At 43.0% G+C, this 18,487-nt stretch overlaps 1 protein-coding gene across 10 annotated transcripts in view; it reads right to left on the reverse strand.

Annotated features, from left to right (window-relative positions):
• Window positions 1-18,487, reverse strand: part of CFTR (CF transmembrane conductance regulator) — a 318,775-nt gene that overhangs the window by 63,329 nt on the left and 236,959 nt on the right. For 9 of the 10 annotated variants that reach the window (XR_008717817.1, XM_055590287.1, XM_055590288.1 and 6 more), the window contains one exon: window positions 3,144-3,258. Coding sequence is in view for 9 of the 10 variants with exons in the window: in XM_055590287.1 (XP_055446262.1) it covers window positions 3,144-3,258 (115 nt within the window). In the remaining variant the exon portion in view is untranslated. Of the gene's footprint in view, window positions 1-3,139; window positions 3,259-18,487 lie in introns of all 10 variants that reach the window. The other variant, XM_055590289.1, reaches the window with a different exon arrangement.

Consider the following 18,487-nt stretch of genomic DNA (forward strand, 5'->3'; position numbering starts at 1 on the left):
GGATTTAGAATATTTAGAAGAGTATCTTCAAGATTACCTGTACAAAGTTATGTCCACCCAAAGTTAACATCCATGTGAGTGAACAAACATGTGAATATGCCCTTATTTGGAAAGAGTATCTTGGCAGGAGAGATCACCTCAAGTTGAGGATGAAGGTGGTGGTACTTAATCCAGTGCCTGGTGCCCTTATAAGAGGGAAATTCCCATACACAAAGATACAAAAGGAGAATGTCATATAACAGTGGCAGAGACTAGAGTGATGCATTTACAAGCCAAGGAACACCAAGGATTGTTGGCGCCTACCAGAAGCTAGGAAGAGGCCAGGAATGATCCCCCTCAGAGCCTTCAGAGAGAGCATGGCCCTGCCAACAACTTGATTTTGGACTTCTAGCATTCTAGAACTGTGACAGAGTAAGTTCCAGTTTTTTGTTCTACTCAGTCTGTTACTTTGTTTTAGCATTCCTAGGAAACTTATAATACATGATCTCTCTTTTTAAAAATCCTGTTAATCAAAAGATACAATGGTATCAATATTAAAAAATTTTGAGAAGAGTTTGATAGTGATCTAGAAGCTCTTTCATTTTGAGTGTTGAAGATTGTATTAAAGACAAGATTGTTCAAGGTGGAAACTAATGGAAAATTGGCTTGGCCTGCTAAACATTTGCCTGAAGAAATGAGAAGCTATTTCCCCATGCCAGGGGATAGGTGTTCAGTGTAACATCTGGTGAGGGGATCAAGCACACACTGCTATTAGCTTTACTGACAGAAAGCCAAGAACATAGAAGTAGTTGAGTCAGATGAGTATACCCTGAGACACACTCTAGAAAAGCCAAAATTTATGTAGCATGTAACACACCTAGACAGGCACACACTCATTAAACAGCAGCATTATGTAAGGAATGATGCTTGCTTGGCCTACACTCATGATAAAACAATCTTAACTGAAATCATCAGTTAAGGTTATAGATATATATCACTAACAATACTGAAGGAGTTCCATAACCCAAGGCATGAAAAAAAAATTGAGAAAAATAAACTTATCCTATGGAAAAATCATTTTGTACATGTAGAGAAAAACATTAGGAGGTCTGCCCCCACCTCCCTCTATCCCTGCAAATATACGAGGCTTGATTAGGAGAGAAAGTTGAGGCCAATTGGGATGGAGAAGGCTGGATCCTAAGAGAGAGCTGGCATAATGCTGAGATCTCATAGGATACTTCAAGGTATCTTGTGATACTGCCGAGGATGAGGAAGGGAAAAACAATTTCTTGTCTCTCCTGGGAAGAGAACAAGTTTTACTCCTTGCTGGGAATTTCTGCTCAAGCATATGAGAAAGAAAAAAGTGGAAATGTCCACACTACCTCTTATAGATGCTTGAGTCTCTTGTGTTGAATAATATGAAATTGTTCTTTTTTGGGCAAGCAAAAGTGGTTAATATCAGCAATATCATAAGGTTCATTAAATGCATTCCACCTAGATTTCTTGGGGAGCTAGCTTTCTTCTCTGATCCTTTTGGTGCAAGGAGTAAGTTTCAGATTGAGTTTCAAAGTGAAGACTTTCCCAGGGTGCATCACACTATTAAACAAGTCCCCTGATGCAGAGCCTGGGCATTTAACTCTTCCATCTTTCCATGCCACATGAACAAAACTCAATAATTTCCTTAATTTCAGGAAAAAGCCTGCTTCATTCTGTTAGGTAGGTAGAATAGGGAAAAGGAGTCCAAAATGGCGGTGGCTAAAAGACAAGGAAGGTCCGAGGACCAGAGTGAAGACTTCAGGCAGAACAAACAGAACAAACAGCACTCCTGGCTAAGCCCAATTTGCATAGGGCAGGCCCAGGTGGAGGAAAAGACATATAAAAGGAGGAGCCAAAGTGCTTTCTCTCAGACTCTCTCTCCCGCGTGCATGCGCTCTTTTCTCTCTCTCTTTTTTCTCTCTCTTTTTTCTCTCTCTCTTTCCTCTCTCTCTTTCTCTCTCTCTCTCCCCCACCACACACACACACACACACACACACACACACACACACACACACACTCCTCCACTGTCTTCTCTTTGAGTCTTGGATTCTTCTGCTATCTTCTAAATAAAATGGAGCTGTAACACTGATTTGCCTAAGAGCTGTAGCACGGTTTGTCCAAGACCTGAGAGCTGTGACGCGCCGAGGACTTTAATGTCCATCGCTCCAAATCTTTGTTGTGACGAGACAAAGAACCAAGGAACATACACTCTCGTGACATCTATAGGGAGTGGAGAAGTGTGTGGGGAGGGAGAAAGAGAGAGAGAGAGAGAAGGAGAGAGAAAAGAGCGCATGCACGCGGGAGAGAGAGTCTGAGAGAAAGCGCTTTGGCTCCTCCTTTTATATGTCTTTTCCTCCACCTGGGCCTTCCCTATGCAAATTGGGCTTAGCCAGGAGTGCTGTTTGTTCTGTTTGTTCTGCCTGAAGTCTTCACTCTGGTCCTCGGACCTTCCTTGTCTTTTAGCCACCGCCATTTTGGACTCCTTTTCCCTATTCTACCTACCTAACAATTCAAACCTAGAAGATGGCATTTCTTTATATTCTCCCCTCTGATTTATATATCATTAAAAAAAAAAAAAAAAAAACGAATTGTGAGTGCATGGTAGTATTTAAATTAAAACAACACTTTATGTTTTAAAAGTACAAGAAAATAGACTCTTTATTCTCTCCAAGTTCCCCCTAACTAAAAGAGGGGCTGCACTTCAAAGACAGATAACCTAGGGACAGGTGAGGGTCTCATGTGTGCCGTTGGTCATGTTAGCCTAATGCAGTGATGCACAGTTGTGCTGGCAAGCACTGTTCATTAGAGGAAATAAAACTAGTCACTGAAATAAGACTTTTTAAAATGATTTTGGTTTTCAGAGCAAAGAAGCTTGAAAGCAATAACCCGTTTGTCCTGAGGGAAATAGCAGACAACTTTCTAGGCTCTGAGAGGATGTACTAAACAGCTTGGAAATCATAAGGTAAGTACCATCTGAGATGTACCTGCAGGAGAGTTACTTACATCACGTTAAGAACATTCTGCAACCCCTCAGCTTGGTGTCAGTTAGACCCTGAGGCAGCACTTGACACGGCTACTTTAAAGAAAAACCCATCCACTATGCAAGACAATGCACAGGCCAACCTACCTTCTCCCTGCCGCTTCCTGGAGGCAAAGATCTCACTGGATCCAGGAAATACTGTTTCAGGAAGATTGTCACACATTCCTTCAGGGCCTTTCATGTTGGCATGGGTTCTTATAACCTAGACAACAAGAGCCATGAAAAGAAAATTTGGTGGGAGCTGATGAGATAATTTAGTAGAAGTTTTTCCAACAAAAGGGATGTGTGTTCAAATAAAAAGAACCAAGCCCTTTAAAAACTAAACAAACAGCAATATGAAAGGTAGGATCAGCAGCAGAACTACAAAAGTTTTTAAAAGAATGCTGAGAAGATAAATATAAAGCCAGCTGGCTGTGTTGACCTGCCTTGCCTCATAAGGGTTTTCTCTCTTCTTGATTTACTATAAGAATTGTTCTAACCCTTTCCAGCTTCAGGAAGAGAAGTAAAATGTATGTCTTCTCTGGAGCTGTATTCAAGATTTATGTAGAGCATGTTATGGAAATATTGGCTTTTTTCTTTACCTTAATAGAATATTGTAATAAAAGATTTGATCTTAATAAACATTAAAAATAATCCATCCTCCAAAACATATGCAGAAAATATAAATGAAAGCCCTAAATGCCTTTTAAACTGAAATGAATTTTCATTATTTTTTTAAAAAGACTTCAGGTTTCTTGAAGGATGTAAAGTTAAGAGTATTTATTACAGTTCCATTAATCTTTCATGAGAAAGTAAAAAGTAAAAGTGTCAGTCTCTCAGTCATGTTCTACTCTTTGTGACCCCATAGACTGTAGCCTGCTAGGCCCCTCTGTGCATTGAATTCTCCAGGCGAGAATATTAGAGTGGGTAGCCATGCCATTCTCCAGGGGATCTTCCTAACCCAGGGATCAAACCCAGGTCTCCTGCCTTCCAGACAGATTCTTAACCATCTGAGCCAGCAGGGAAGCCCTTTCAAGAGTAAGGTCCTGCAAAAATTAGCAATGATCATTGATGCCAAAGGAATTGAGCACTGACCATACCTGTTATCAACAGATTTGTCTTAAAAATTTGTAAAGACCCTCATAATATTTTCATTTTGTCAAGTCCTAAACCTTTTCAGTATCAATGAACTGAAAACTCTGATGAATATATTTTTATTTCCTGGCTTTGGTTAGCTTTGTGAGCAGCTGCTGGTTAAATCCCTTACAGAGTTAATGACATCAGATTGAATTTGAACCAGCATTGCATCACTCCAAAGGAAAACAACACCCAATCTCTTTTCCACTTACTTTAGCAGAGCCCTGGTTGTGAAAGTGATTGTTTACATCCACAGGTAAGTGGAGTTGACTTAGAATAACTGACTAAAAAAAAAACATGAGTTCATGTCAACCATGTCATCTTTGTAACTGAAGAAAAGCATTTGGACTTTCGTCTTAGACTCGCTATTCACTTGTTTTGATAACACTGATGATTGGGTCTGAGTAAACATTACCCAAGCCATGTGTGCGTGTTCAGTCATGTCCAACTCCATGTGACCCTATGGACTGTGGCCCGCCAGGCTCTTCTGTCCATGGGATTTCCCAGGCAAGCATACTGGACGGGGTTGCCATTTTCTACTCCAGGGGATCTTCCTGACCCAGGGGTTGAATCCATATATCCTGCATCTTCTGCATTGCAGGTGCATTCTTTACCAATGAGCTATTGAGGAAACCCAAGCCAACACCAGATATACTGAAAACCCTGTTGGAGGTAAAAACTTACCTCTGCACAGAGGCATGGGCCAGAGAAACCTTTAGGATTGCCTGGAACTCTCTGTATATACAGCCGTAAAATCTTTACTACAAAGGGTGAGAGGTTGGTATCTAAACTGTCTGTTCTCTATAAAGTGAAAATCCTGGATGGCTTTCACTTATTCAGCCTTGATCCTTGGGAGGAAATTAGAACTGAGTGCAGCAACTAGGGAAGCCACTGTTGAGGTCATCACACAGCATCTATTTGGACACTGTGGAACTTATTGGCCATAGAACCACAGCTGCCACAGAGCGGCAGCTGCCTGGTGCTGGAGCGACTGTGAAGAGATACCCCATGTCCAAGGGCAAAGAAGAAGCCCCAGCAAGATGGTAGGAGGGGCGAAATCATGCTTGAATCAAACCCCATACCCGCCAGAGACGCTCAGAGGGCTCAAACAAACCTTGTGTGCACCAGGACCCAGAGACCCCACAGAGATTGAGCCAGAACCGTGTTTGAGTGTCTCATGTGGAGGTATGGGTCAGCAGTGGACTGCCGCAGGGGCAGGGGCTCTGGGGCAGCAGACCTGGGTATGGCTTAAGCCCTCTTGGAGGAGGTCACCATTAACCCCACCACAGAGCCACCAGAACTTACACAGGACTGGGAAATAGACTCTTGGAGGGCACAAACAGAACAAGGACCCAGGAGAAAGGAGCAGTGACCCCACAAGAGACTGACCCAGACTTGCCCATGAGTGTCCATAGTCTCTGGCAGAGGCCTGGGTTGGCAGTGTCCTGCGGCAGTGTTGGGGCACTGAGTGTAGAAGTGCATGTATGGAACCTTTTGAAGAAGTCCCAATTATTTTCATTACCTCCACCGTAGTTTGGCCCCAGGTAAATAACAGGGAGGGAACACGGCCCCACCCATCAACAGAAAACTGGATTAAAGATTTACTGAACATGGCCCCGCCCATCAGAACAAGATTGCCCCCTCAGTCAGTCTCTCCCATCAGGAAGCTTCCATAAGCTTCTTATCCTTCTCCATCAGAAGGCAGACTGAAATCCACAATCACAGAAAACTAAGCAATCTGATCATATGGACCACAGCCTTGTGTAACTCAATGAAACTAAGAGCCATGCCATGTAGGGCCACCCAAGATGGGTCATGGTATAGAGTTCTGACAAAATGTGGTCCACTGGAGAATGCAATGGCAACCCACTTCAGTATTCTTGCCTTGAGAACCCCATGAACATTATGAAAAAGCAAATAGATAGGACACTGAAAGATGAACTTCCCAGGTTGGTAGGTGCCCAATATGTTATTGGAGATCAGAGGAAAAATAACTCCAGAAAGACTGAAGAGACAGAGTCAAAGCAAAAACAACACCCAGTTGTGGATGTGAATGGTGAGGGAAGTAAAGTCTGATGCTGAAAAGAGCAATATTGCATAGGAACCTGGAATATTAGGTCCATGAATCAAGGCAAATTGGAAGTGGTCAAACAGGAGATGGCAAGAGTGAATATCAACATTTTAGCAATCAATGAACTAAAATGGACTGGAATAGATGAATTTAACTCACATGACCATTATATCTACTACTATGGGCAGGAATCCCTTAGAAGAAATGGAGTAGCCATCATAATTAACAAGAGTCTGAAATGCAGTACTTGGATGCAATCTCAAAAATGACAGAATGATCTCTGTTTCTTTCCAAGGCAAACCATTCAATATCACAGTAATCCAAATCTATGTCCCAACCACTAATGCCAAAGAAGCTGAAGCTGAACAGTTCTATGAAGACCTATAAGACCTTCTAGAACTAACACCCAAAAGAGATGTCCTTTTCATTATAGGGAACTGGAATGCAAAAGTAGGAAGTCAAGAAATACCTGGAGTAAAAGGCAAATTTGGCCTTAAAGTACAGAATGAAGCAGGGCAAAGGCTAATAGAGCTTTGCCAAGAGAATGCAAAGAGTCAGATACGACTGAGCGACTGAACTGAACTGAACTGAAGAGAATGCACTGGTCATAGCAAACACCCTTTTCCAATAAGAAAAGAAAAGACTCTACACATACACATCACCAGATGGCCAACAACAAAATCACATTGATTATATTCTTTGTGGCCAAAGATGGAGAAGCTCTATACAGTCAGCAAAAACAAGACCCAGAGCTGACTGTGGCTAAGATCATAAATTCATTCTTGCCAAAATCAGACTTAAACTGAAGAAAGTAGGGAAACCCACTAGACCATTCAGGTATGACCTAAATCACATCCTTTATAATTATACGGGGCTTCCCTGGTGGTTCAGACGGTAAAGCGTCTGCCTGCAATGTGGGAGACCCGGGTTCAATCCCTGGGTCGGGAAGATCCCCTGGAGAAGGAAATGGCAACCCACTCCAGTACTCATGCCCGGAAAATTCCATGGACTGAGAAGCCTGGTAGGCTACAGTCCATGGGGTCACAAAGAGTCAGACACGACTGAGTGACTTCACTTTCACTTATGATTATATAGTGGAAGTGAGAAATAGATTGAAGGGATTAGATCTGATGGACAGAATGCCTGAAGAAATATGGACAGAGGTTCCTGACATTGTATAGGAGACAGGGATCAAGACAATCCCCAAGGAAAAGAAATGCAAAAAAAGCAAAATGGCTGTCTGGGGAGGCCTTACAAATAGCTGAGAAAAGAAGAGAAGCTAATGGCAAAGGAGATAATAAGGAAAGATACACCCATTTGAATGCAGAGTTCCAAAGAATAGCAAGGAGAGATAAGAAAGCCTTCCTCAGTGATCAGTGCAAAGAAATAGAGAGAAATAATACAATGGGAAATACTAGTGATCTCTTCAAGAATATTAGAGATACCACAGAATATTTCATGCAAGGATGAGCACAATAAAGGACAGAAGTGGTATGGACCTAACAGAAGCAGAAGATATTAAGAAGAGGTGGCAAGAATACACAGAAGAACTATACTAAAAAGATCTTCATGACTCAGATAATCATGATGGTGTGATCACTCACCTAGAGCCAGATATCTTGGAGTATGAAGTGAAGTGGGCCAAAGGAAGCATAACTATGTACAAAGCCGGTGGAGGTGATGGAATCCCATTTGAGCTATTTCAAATATTAAAGATGATGCTGTGGAAGTGCTGCACTCAATATGCCAGCAAATTTGGAAAACTCAGCAGTGGCCACAGGACTGGAAAAGGTCAGTTTTCATTCCAATCCCAAAGAAAGGCAATGACAAAGAATGCTCCAGGTACTGGAGCATTCATCTCACATGCTAGTAAAATAATGCTCAAAATTCTTCAAGCCAGGCTTCAATAATACATGAACTGTGAACTTCCAGATGTTCAAGCTGGATTTAGAAAAGGCAGAGGAAGCAGAGATCAAAATGCCCACATCTGTTGGATCATTAAAAAAGCAAGAGACTTCCAGGAAAACATCTACTATTGTTTCATTGACTATACCAAAGTGTTTGACTACGTGGATCACCACAAACTGGGGAAATTCTTCAAGAGATGGGAATACCTGACGACCTGGCCTGCCTCCTGAGAAATTTGTATGTGCATAAAGAAGCAACAGTTAGAACCAGACTTGGAACAACAGACTGGTTCCAAATAGGGAAAGGAGTACATCAAGGCTGTATATTGTCACCCTGCTTGTTTAACTTATGTGCAGAGTACATCAAGAGAAATGCTGGGCCAGATGAAGCACAACCTGGAATCAAGATTGTTGGGAGGAATATCAATAACCTCAAATATGCAGATGACACCACCCTTACGGCAGAAAGTGAAGAACAAAAGAGCCTCTTGACGAAAGTGAAGGAGGAGAGTGAAAAGTTGGCTTAAAGCTCAACATTCAGAAAACTATGATCATGGCATCCGGTCTCATTCAATCAGTTCAGTTCAGTTGCTCAGTCATGTCCGACTCTTTGTGACCCCACGAATCACAACACGCCATGCTTCCCTGTCCATCACCAACTCCTGGAATTTACCCAAACTCATGTCCATCGAGTTGGTGATGCCATCCAACCATCTCATCCTCGGCCATCCCCTTCTCTGCCTGCCCACAATGAGGTGGCCAAAGTATTGGGAGTTTCAGCTTCAGCAACAGTCCTTCCAATGAACACCCGGGACTGATTTCCTTTAGGATGGATTGGTTGGATCTCCTTGCAGTCCAAGGGACTCTCAAGAGTCTTCTCCAACACCACAGTTCAAAAGCATCAACTCTTCATCACTCAGCTTTCTTCACAGTTCAACTCTCACATCCATACATGACCATAGGAAAAACCATAGCCTTGACTAGACGAACCTTTGTTGGCAAAGTAATGTCTCTGCTTTTGAATATGCTATCTAGGTTGGTCTTAACATTCCTTCCAAGGAGTAAGCGTCTTTTAATTTCATGGCTGCAATCACCATCTGCAGTGATTTTGGAGCCCAAAAAGCAAAGTCTGACACTGCTCCCACTGTTTTCCCATCTATTTCCCATGAAGTGATGGGACCACATGCCATGATCTTCGTTTTCTGAATGTTGAGCTTTAAGCCAACTTTTTCACTCTCCTCTTTCACTTTCATCAAGAGGCTTTTTAGTTCCTCTTCACTTTCTGCCATAAGGGTGGTGTCATCTGAATATCTGAGGTTATTGATAATTTCCTGGCAATCTTGTTTCCAGCTTGTGCTTCTTCCAGCCCAGTGTTTCTCATGATGTATTCTGCATATAAGTTAAATAAGCAGGGTGACAATATATAGCCTTGACGTACTCCTTTCCTGATTTGGAACAAGTCTGTTGTTCCATGTCCAGTTCTAACTGTTGCTTCCTGACCTACATATAGATTTCTCAAGAGGCAGGTCAGGTGGTCTGGTATTCCCATCTCTTTCAGAGTTTTCCACAGTTTATTGTGATCCACACAGTCTAAGGCTTTGGCAGAGTCAATAAAGCAGAAATAGATGTTTTTCTGGAACTCTCTTGCTTTTTCCATGATCCAACAGATGTTGGCAATTTGATCTCTGGTTCCTCTGCCTTTTCTAAATCCAGCTTGAACATCTGGAAGTTCATGGTTCACGTATTGATGAAGCCTGGCTTGGAGAATTTTGAGCATTACTTTACTAGCGTGTGAGATGAGTGCAATTGTGCAGTAGTTTGAACATTCTTTGGCATTGCCTTTCTTTGGGATTGGAATGAAAACTGACCTTTTCCAGTCCTGTGGCCACTGCTGAGTTTTCCAAAGGTGCTGGCATATTGAGTGCAGCACTTTCACAGCATCATCTTTCAGGATTTGATATAGCTCAACTGGAATTCCATCACCTCCACTAGCTTTGTTCGTAGTGATGCTTTCTAAGGCCCTCTTCACTTCACATTCCAGGATGTCTGGCTCTAGGTCAGTGATCACACCATCATGATTATCTTGGTTATGAACATCTTTTCTGTACAGTTCTTCTGTGTATTCTTGCCACCTCTTCTTAATATCTTCTGCTTCTGTTAGGTCCATACTATTTCTGTCCTTTATTGAGCCCATGTTTGCATGAAATGTTCCCTTGGTATCTCTAACTTTCTTGAAGAGATCTCTAGTCTTTCCCATTCTGTTGTTTTCCTCTATTTCTTTGCATTGATCGCTGAGGAAGGCTTTCTTATCTCTCCTTGCTATTCTTTGGAACTCTGCATTCAGATGCTTATATCTTTCCTTTTCTCCTTTGCTTTTCACTTCTCTTCTTTTCACAGCTATTTATCAGGCCTCCTCAGACAGCCATTTTGCTTTTTTGCATTTATTTTCCATGGGGATGGTCTTGATCCCTATCTCCTGCAATGTCACAAACCTCTGTCCATAGATCTGGTCCCTTAAATCTGTTTCTCACTTCCACTGTATAGTCAAAAGGGATTTGATTTAGGTCATACCTGAATGGTCTATTTAAGTCTGAATTTGGCAATAAGGAGTTCATGATCTGAGCCACAGTCAGCTCCCGGTCTTCTTTTGCTGACTGTATAGAGCTTCTCCATATTTGGCTGCAAAGAATATAATCAATCTAATTTCAGTGTTGACCATCTGGTGATGCCCATGTGTAGAGTCTTCTCTTGTGTTGTTGGAAGAGGGTGTTTGTTAAGTTCTCTTGGCAAAGCTCTATTAGCCTTTGCCCTGCTTCATTCCATGTTCCAAGGCCAAATTTGCCTGTTACTCCAGGTGTTTCTTGACTTCCTACTTTTGCATTCCAGTCCCCTATCATGAAAAGGACATCTTTTTTGGGTGTTAGTTCTAAAAGGTCTTGTAGGTCTTCATAGAACTGTTCAACTTCAGCTTCTTCAGCGTTACTGATTGGGGCATAGACTTGGATTACCGTGAATTCAATATCACGGTTTGCCTTGGAAACGAAGAGAGATCATTCTGTCGTTTTTGAGATTGCATCCAAGTACTGCATTTCAGACTCTTTTGTTGACCATGATGGCGACTCCATTTTTCCTAAGGGATTCCTGCCCACAGTAGTAGAGATAATGGTCATCTGAATTAAATTCATCCATTCCAGTCCATTTCAGTTCACTGATTCCTAGAATGTTGATGTTCACTCTTGCCATCTCTTGTTTGACCACTTCCAATTTGCATTGATTCATGGACCTAACATTCCAGGTTCCTATGCAATATTGCTGTTTACAGCATCAGACCTTGCTTCTATCACCAGTCACATCCACAGCTGGGTATTGTTTATGCTTTGGCACCATCCCTTCATTCTTTCTGGAGTTATTTTTCCACTGATCTCCAGTAGCATATTGGGCACCTACTGACCTGGGGAGTTCCTCTTTCAGTATCGTATCATTTTGCCTTTTCATACTGTTCATGGGGTTCTCAAGGCAAGAATACAGAAGTGGTTTGCCATTCTCTTCTCCAATGGACCACATTCTGTCAGACCTCTCCACCACGACCCTCCCGTCTTGGATGGCCCCACAAGCATGGCTTAGTTTCATTGAGTTATACAAGGCTGTGATCTGTGTGATCAGATTGGCTAGTTTTCTGTGATTATGGTTTCAGAAAGCAGCCACCACTTGAGAGTACTTCAGAGGAAGCAGATCTTCAGTGGGGAGCTGGTTTCAGTAGAGCAAGTGTTGAAGGAAATGTTGGGACCTTGATGAAGACTAAACATGGGTGAAAGGGGCAGAAACCGAGAGCACCAGGCTGCAACGGCACAGGAGCAGCCAAGAGGAGCTACCCCACATCCAAGGTGAGGGGGCAGCGGCTGAGACAAGCTACCCCATGGCCAAAGCCAGGGGCAGCGGCTCAGAAGAGCTACCCCACGTCCAAGGTCAGGGGCGGCGGCTGAGAGGAGCAACCCCACATCCAAGGAGCGGCGGTTGTGCAGGTGCAGGAGGGCTGAGAGGAGCTACTCCAGGTTCAAAGTCAGGAGGGGTGACTTGTCCAAGGTAAGGAGCAGCGGTTGTGCTTTGCTGGAGTAGCCATGAAGAGATACCCAAGTAAGATGGTAAGTGTTGCGAGAGGGCATCAGAGGACAGACACACTGAAACCATAATCACAGAAAACTAGCCAATCTGATCACACAGACCACAGCCTTGTCTGGTCCCATTACTTCATGGCAAATAAATAGGGAAACAGTGAAACAGTGAGAGACTTTATTTTCTTGGGCTCCAAAATCACTGCAGATGGTGACTGCAGCCATGAAATTAAAAGACACTTACTCCTTGGAAGGAATGTTAAGACCAACCTAGATAGCATATTCAAAAGCAGAGACATTACTTTGCCAACAAAGGTTCGTCTAGTCAAGGCTATGGTTTTTCCTATGGTCATGTATGGATGTGAGAGTTGAACTGTGAAGAAAGCTGAGTGATGAAGAGTTGATGCTTTTGAACTGTGGTGTTGGAGAAGACTCTTGACAGTCCGTTGGACTACAAGGAGATCCAACCAGTCCATCCTGAAGGAAATCAGTCCCGAATATTCGTTGGAAGGACTGATGCTGAAGCTGAAACTCCAATACTTCAGCCACCTGATGGGAAGAACTGAATCATTTGAAAAGACCCTGATGCTGGAAAAGATTGAAGGCAAGAGGAGAAGGGGACAACAGAGGATGAGATGGTTGGATGGCACCGACTCAATGGACATGAGCTTGAGTAAACTCTGGGTGTTGGTGATGGACAGGGAGGCCTGGCGTGCTGCAGTCCATGGGGTCGCTGAGTTGGACACAACTAAGTGACTGAACTGAACTGATAGAACCAGAGAAGAAAAGTTTTCTACATCTGCTTATTGAGTCAGGGGGTGGTGTATGAGAGCATGCAGTCAGAAGGGGGAATTTCTTTGACTAACAGAAAGACTAGAGGAGATATCAGAATCCAGACTGGAGAGGTGAGAGAATTACCTCACACAGCCTATTGTTCTGTGACCAGCTACGGAGGGGTCTCTGAAGCCTCCAGTTGCTGCCATGTCATGGACCCCTATTGAGGGTAAGGATTCCAATTAACTCATTCCTGCCTACATTGTCATGTGCCATGCATAAAGTCCAAATCTGTTCCACTAGCCACAGTTAACTGAAGCAAGGATTAAGGGCCCTTTGGAAATGGGCCCTTTGGAAATAGATTATCGTTTCCCAAGAAAATGCACATAGGGACAGACTTTCATTTTGGCCTATAATTCCAGAGGGTTTGTGGATCCCCAAAGCCTCAGGTCAAAAATCCCTAATACTGAAGAAACTGACCAAAGAAGTGAAATATGGGGAACCAGTTCTAGTTGCGGAACCTCCCATTGAGAAGCTGAAAGCTAACTCGTATTGTGCAAGAGGAGTGAAGACAAGACACATTACCTCTCTGCCCTTTGATTATAAGAAAGAAGTCTATTGTGCTTCCTCATTCCAACACTGAGGCCCTGGGACCAGAAGGAACTGTGCAGCTAATGAGGAAATTTCCCATCTTACCCTAAGTTCTCACATATTCTGACAATAAAATCTCATTACTGAAGGTGATATGTATGCTACATATATGATTCCTTCTTCTGACCTTGAGAAGCCCAACTAATACACCTACTCAGATGGGAGCTGGGATGCCCCAATAGGATTACTCAATTGCCTGCTAGAAAGCTGGCTTCTCTCCTCCCATTGCTTTCCTATAGCATCACAGCTAAGATGGGACATGCTAGCCCTTATCCTTGATACTGATTGTCTTTATTGTTTGATTCTTATTGTGGGATTAGAAGAAAGTTTCTGGGTAGTTGAACTTCAAAATGAGTAATCTGGGAACTCGGAAAACAAGTGCTAACAAAAATTGCTCAATGAAAGCCTCTGAAGGTGGGGAATTGTTCCTCAATTAAAACTTGGACAGGCTCCTAGAGTTTTTGAGCTGGCCTTTAGTGCAGTGTTTTTGAAAAGAGTATTAGTCAAGATGAGTCACAACCAAAGTCACCAGGTCACAAGAATCAGAAATATCATGAAAGTCCATAGAGATATGATCTAAGGCATTTATGACACCACCTCTCCCACCCTGGCAACACACACTTCCACATACACTGGCATAAACCACCCTCACCTACAGAGCAGAGACTTATGTCCTCATATGTAACACTAAGATGGAATGAGGACTGCTAATTGTTCAAATCAAAAGGGAGACTCAGTAAAGAGGCCTTAAGTAGAGTCTTAAAGAAAATGGATCATCACTTTTCTAGAATGAATTAAGGCAGGGAATTAGATAAGATTCATTTCTCATTTCTGGAATTGATAATTTTGAGGAAATTTTCAAGAAAGACTTAAGCGAAGGCCAAGTGGTCTTCTCAGCTAGATTACGAGACAATATTTTGTCTATGGAAAAAATACGTTATCTGATAAGTAACATGACATTACCTGCAATTGCTTGGGTAGAAAATTCTGTAGCTGCAGCTACAGGTTATCTAATGTCACTTGGTTGACAAGCTCAGTCTCCCTAGTCACTGCTGTGGTGTTCCACTGGTCTCCTGAGAATCCTAGCTCTTCTGCTTCCTTGACCGCCCAGGCTACAAGGTCAATGGTTTTCAGTTGGCTGCACATTAGAATCACTTGAGGAGCCTTTGAGCTATCAACAACCTAACTCCATTCTCCCACAATTCTTCTTTAATTGGTTTGAAACAGGCTTTGTCTCAGTGTTTCCTCAAATTCTCCAGATTTTTTTTTCATGTTCATCCAGTTTTCACAACCACCATCCTGATAATTATCATTCTCTTAGTTCAAGCTATACAAAAAAATACCACAACAGAAATTTATTTCTTACATTTCGAGAGGCTGGGAAGTCTAAGATCAAGGTGCCAGCAGATCTGGTGTCTGGCAAGAGCTGCCTTCTGGTTCATACACAGCCTTCTTCTCACCGCATCCTCATCAGAAAAGGACCAGAGAGCATTCTGGGATCTTGTTTATATGGGTACTAGGTCTTTTCATGAAGGCTCCACCCTCATGACCTCATCACCTCCCAAAGGCTCCACCTCCTAATAGCATCACATTGAGATTAGAGTTGCAACATATGAATTTATGGGGACACAAACATTCAGATCATAGCAGTCATTTTGACCTTAAAGGATAGTGTGTTTTTTAAACTTTAATGTGAATAAGAGTCACCTGAAAGATTTGTTAAAACAGTTTCCTGGGCCAGTGATTCTAATTCAGTAGGTTGGGGAAGTGGAACATGAATTTCTAACAAGCTTATAGTTAATGCATGATGCTATGGGCCTCAGGCCCACATTCTGAAAAACAGTGGTCTAGCTCTTTCAGGTTACCATCTCTGTGATGAAATGGGGGCTTCCCTGATGGTTCAGTCTGTAAAGAATCTGCCTGCAATAAAGGAGACTGCCTGTAGCACAGGAGACCCGGCTTTGATCCCTGGGTCTGGAAGATCCCCTGGAGAAGGAAATGGCAGCCCATTCCACTATTCTTGCCTGGGAAATCCTACAGACAGAGGAGCCCGGATAGTCCATGGGGTCACAAACAGTCAGAGACAACTTAGCAACTAAACCACATCTCTGTGGAGAAAGTTCCAATAGCTTTGCAGGGACTGGGTTTTGGAGCTCTCAGAAGGACAGAACTTTTTGCAATCCTGGTCAGATCCACTGGGCACTCACATGGGGGGACCAAACAGCAAAGGCTCTTTCATTCTCTCTCCTCAGAACTGATATCCCTGTTTGCGGAGGGAAGCTAGACTTTGAATTGTGCATTAACTTGGTATTTAAAATATTTATTAAACTCCTATTATGAATAATGCACCCATGCTTGGCACTGGAAGATAGAACAGGGTGTTCTTGCCATGGCAAAGTTAACTACCAGCCCCAAAGTGATTTTCTCCATGTCTTAAGATCAACAGGAAGTCTTGGAGGTTATTTCAGAGTTCTCCACACAGAAATACAGATTAAACTTCAACAGGAAGTTGGATATACCCTCACAGAACCCTGCTTACAGCAACTCAAAATTTGCACATATGTTCTCCCTTTGAGACAAAAAGTAGGTACTATCATCCAAAGCAGACTCTAAGGATGGCAGATGGAAATACTGTTGATATGCAAGTATCTTCCAGCCATTGGTAAGGATTTCTCATACCCTTTTCTTACTGAATAAATGTTTTAGGCCAATCTTCCCTCAAAGTGTCAATGGTGCAAGGAAATGGGGCTGCACAACCAAATAAAGTGGGAAATATAGCACATGATATTCTACTCTTAATTGAAAATGCACTTTGCATGTTAAAAGCTTTGTTAAGTTCTTCAGTAACTAGTGTTAAATAACCCACCTGACAATGCAAGAGACATAAAAGACATGGGTTCGATCCCTGGGTCAGGAAGATCCCCAGGAGGAGGGCATGGCAACCCATTCCAATATTCCTGAATGGAGAATCCCATGGACAGAGGAGCCTTGTGGGCCAATTCCAAAGTGTCGCAGAGTCCGATATGGCTGAAGTGACTTTGCACACACAACATCCCCTTAAACAGACTGAGAAACTATGGATACAAGTCCATCCAGGGCCCTTGTTAGTACCTTTGAAGACTCTGGGTTATAGTAGGTAGTTCAGTGTTAATGAGTGAGTGAGGGAAAGTCGCTCAGTGGTATCTGACTCTTTGCGACCCCATGGACTATACAGTCCATGGAATTCTCCAGGCCAGAATACTGAAGTGGGTAGCCTTTCCCTTCTCCAGGGGATCTTCCCAACCCAGGGATTGAACCCAGGTCTCCGGCATTGCAGGCGGATTCTTTCCCAGCTGAGCCACAAGGGAAGCCCTCAGGGTTAGTAAAGACTATCACAAATCAATAACACAGCCACAAGTCTGATCTCGGTAGTGCTAGAAAACATGAGCTTTTTCTTGCTGTGAGCATTCTGTTTTTCTGAAGAGATTTTCAGCAGTTTGGGACTTAGTGGGAAGGAAATGCAGGGCTGGTAAGCTCCCTAAAGTGGAAACTGTAACTAGAAAGTGATTCTCTCTTTCTATGGTAAACTGTCAGCTGACTTCTCTCTGATTAGAAATGAATCTAAACTTCCAATGGCTCATAATCCAGTCAGATGTGATTTTTGGAAAGACCTGTAACCTCTGAGCCTCACAGAATTATGAACCTCATCCACAGAGATTGTGTGAGGAACAAAATGAGAACTGTCTATGAACAGCACCTGGCACAAATTCTGTGGGAAAATAAGAGTTAACTGAGGGAAGAAAGATCAGAAAAGCTGAAAACCACAGGAATTAGCATTCAGCTGGAGGACACCTTCTGGAATAAGCAGGTGATGAACTTGTGGACCTGCTCTCAGGGAAACAAAAGGTACTGGTAAAAATGATCAACCATTTAAAGTCTCTGGACTAATGGTATACAGCAAATGAAGAAACATTTATTCAAGAAAATATAATCAGTCTATTAAGAACAACAAAAGTCCATAGCTATTCAGCCATAACTTGCTCCCATATCCCTTCCTGAGCTTGGTATGACAGAAGCTATACTCTGGCATGTTGCAGTCAAGAAGCTGGGGTTCCCTTTCCCCCCAGTTCACAGCCTAGGCCTGCAGTATGGCCCACATACCCTAGAGGTGTGGGCCAGCACCATTTCACACTCCGCCAGCCTGCAGGTCTGTGTCACAGAGGCTAAATTTGAGATGAGGGCAATGGAGAGGTCAGGGGGCACCCTGCTCCCCACCCCACATGGTGCCCATTCTAGGGCAGAGGATCTTCCCAGGTGTGGCAGCCTAGAACCCTCTGGCCCTGACAGCTCGCCCACTGGCTATTTCAAAGGGCAGAGGTTCTTCATCAGGCAAGGCAAGCTTAGAAGACCAGACTGGGCTCGATAACTTGCTATAAAGCTGGGTCAGTGGGAAATTGCTTGCCCCTAGCTCTGGAGCAGTGGCTCAGAGACTTAGCCCAAATGGAGAGGCCACATCACCAAGACAGAACTCTCCCCAAAGGAAAGAACATTATTGGGAACAGAAGCTCAAGCCTGAAGGCATTTTCAGAAACAACAAAGATTTAGGTGGGAAGACATTGAGAGCAGCTTGGTAGCTCCTTAAGAACAATGAAGTAGGCAGACTAGTTTACCAGAGAGAACCAGAAAAAAAAAAAAAAGACAGCAAAGAAAAACCAAAGGAACCTAAACGTATCTCCAGCAGGCAGCATAATCACACAGCCAGAAATTATTCCAAGTGACTGTAAAGCAAAGAAATGTGCCTGCATCTACCTGCTGGAATAT

Source organism: Bubalus kerabau, chromosome 8 (genome assembly GCF_029407905.1).
Source record: "Bubalus kerabau isolate K-KA32 ecotype Philippines breed swamp buffalo chromosome 8, PCC_UOA_SB_1v2, whole genome shotgun sequence".
Taxonomy (NCBI): Eukaryota; Metazoa; Chordata; class Mammalia; order Artiodactyla; family Bovidae; genus Bubalus; species Bubalus kerabau.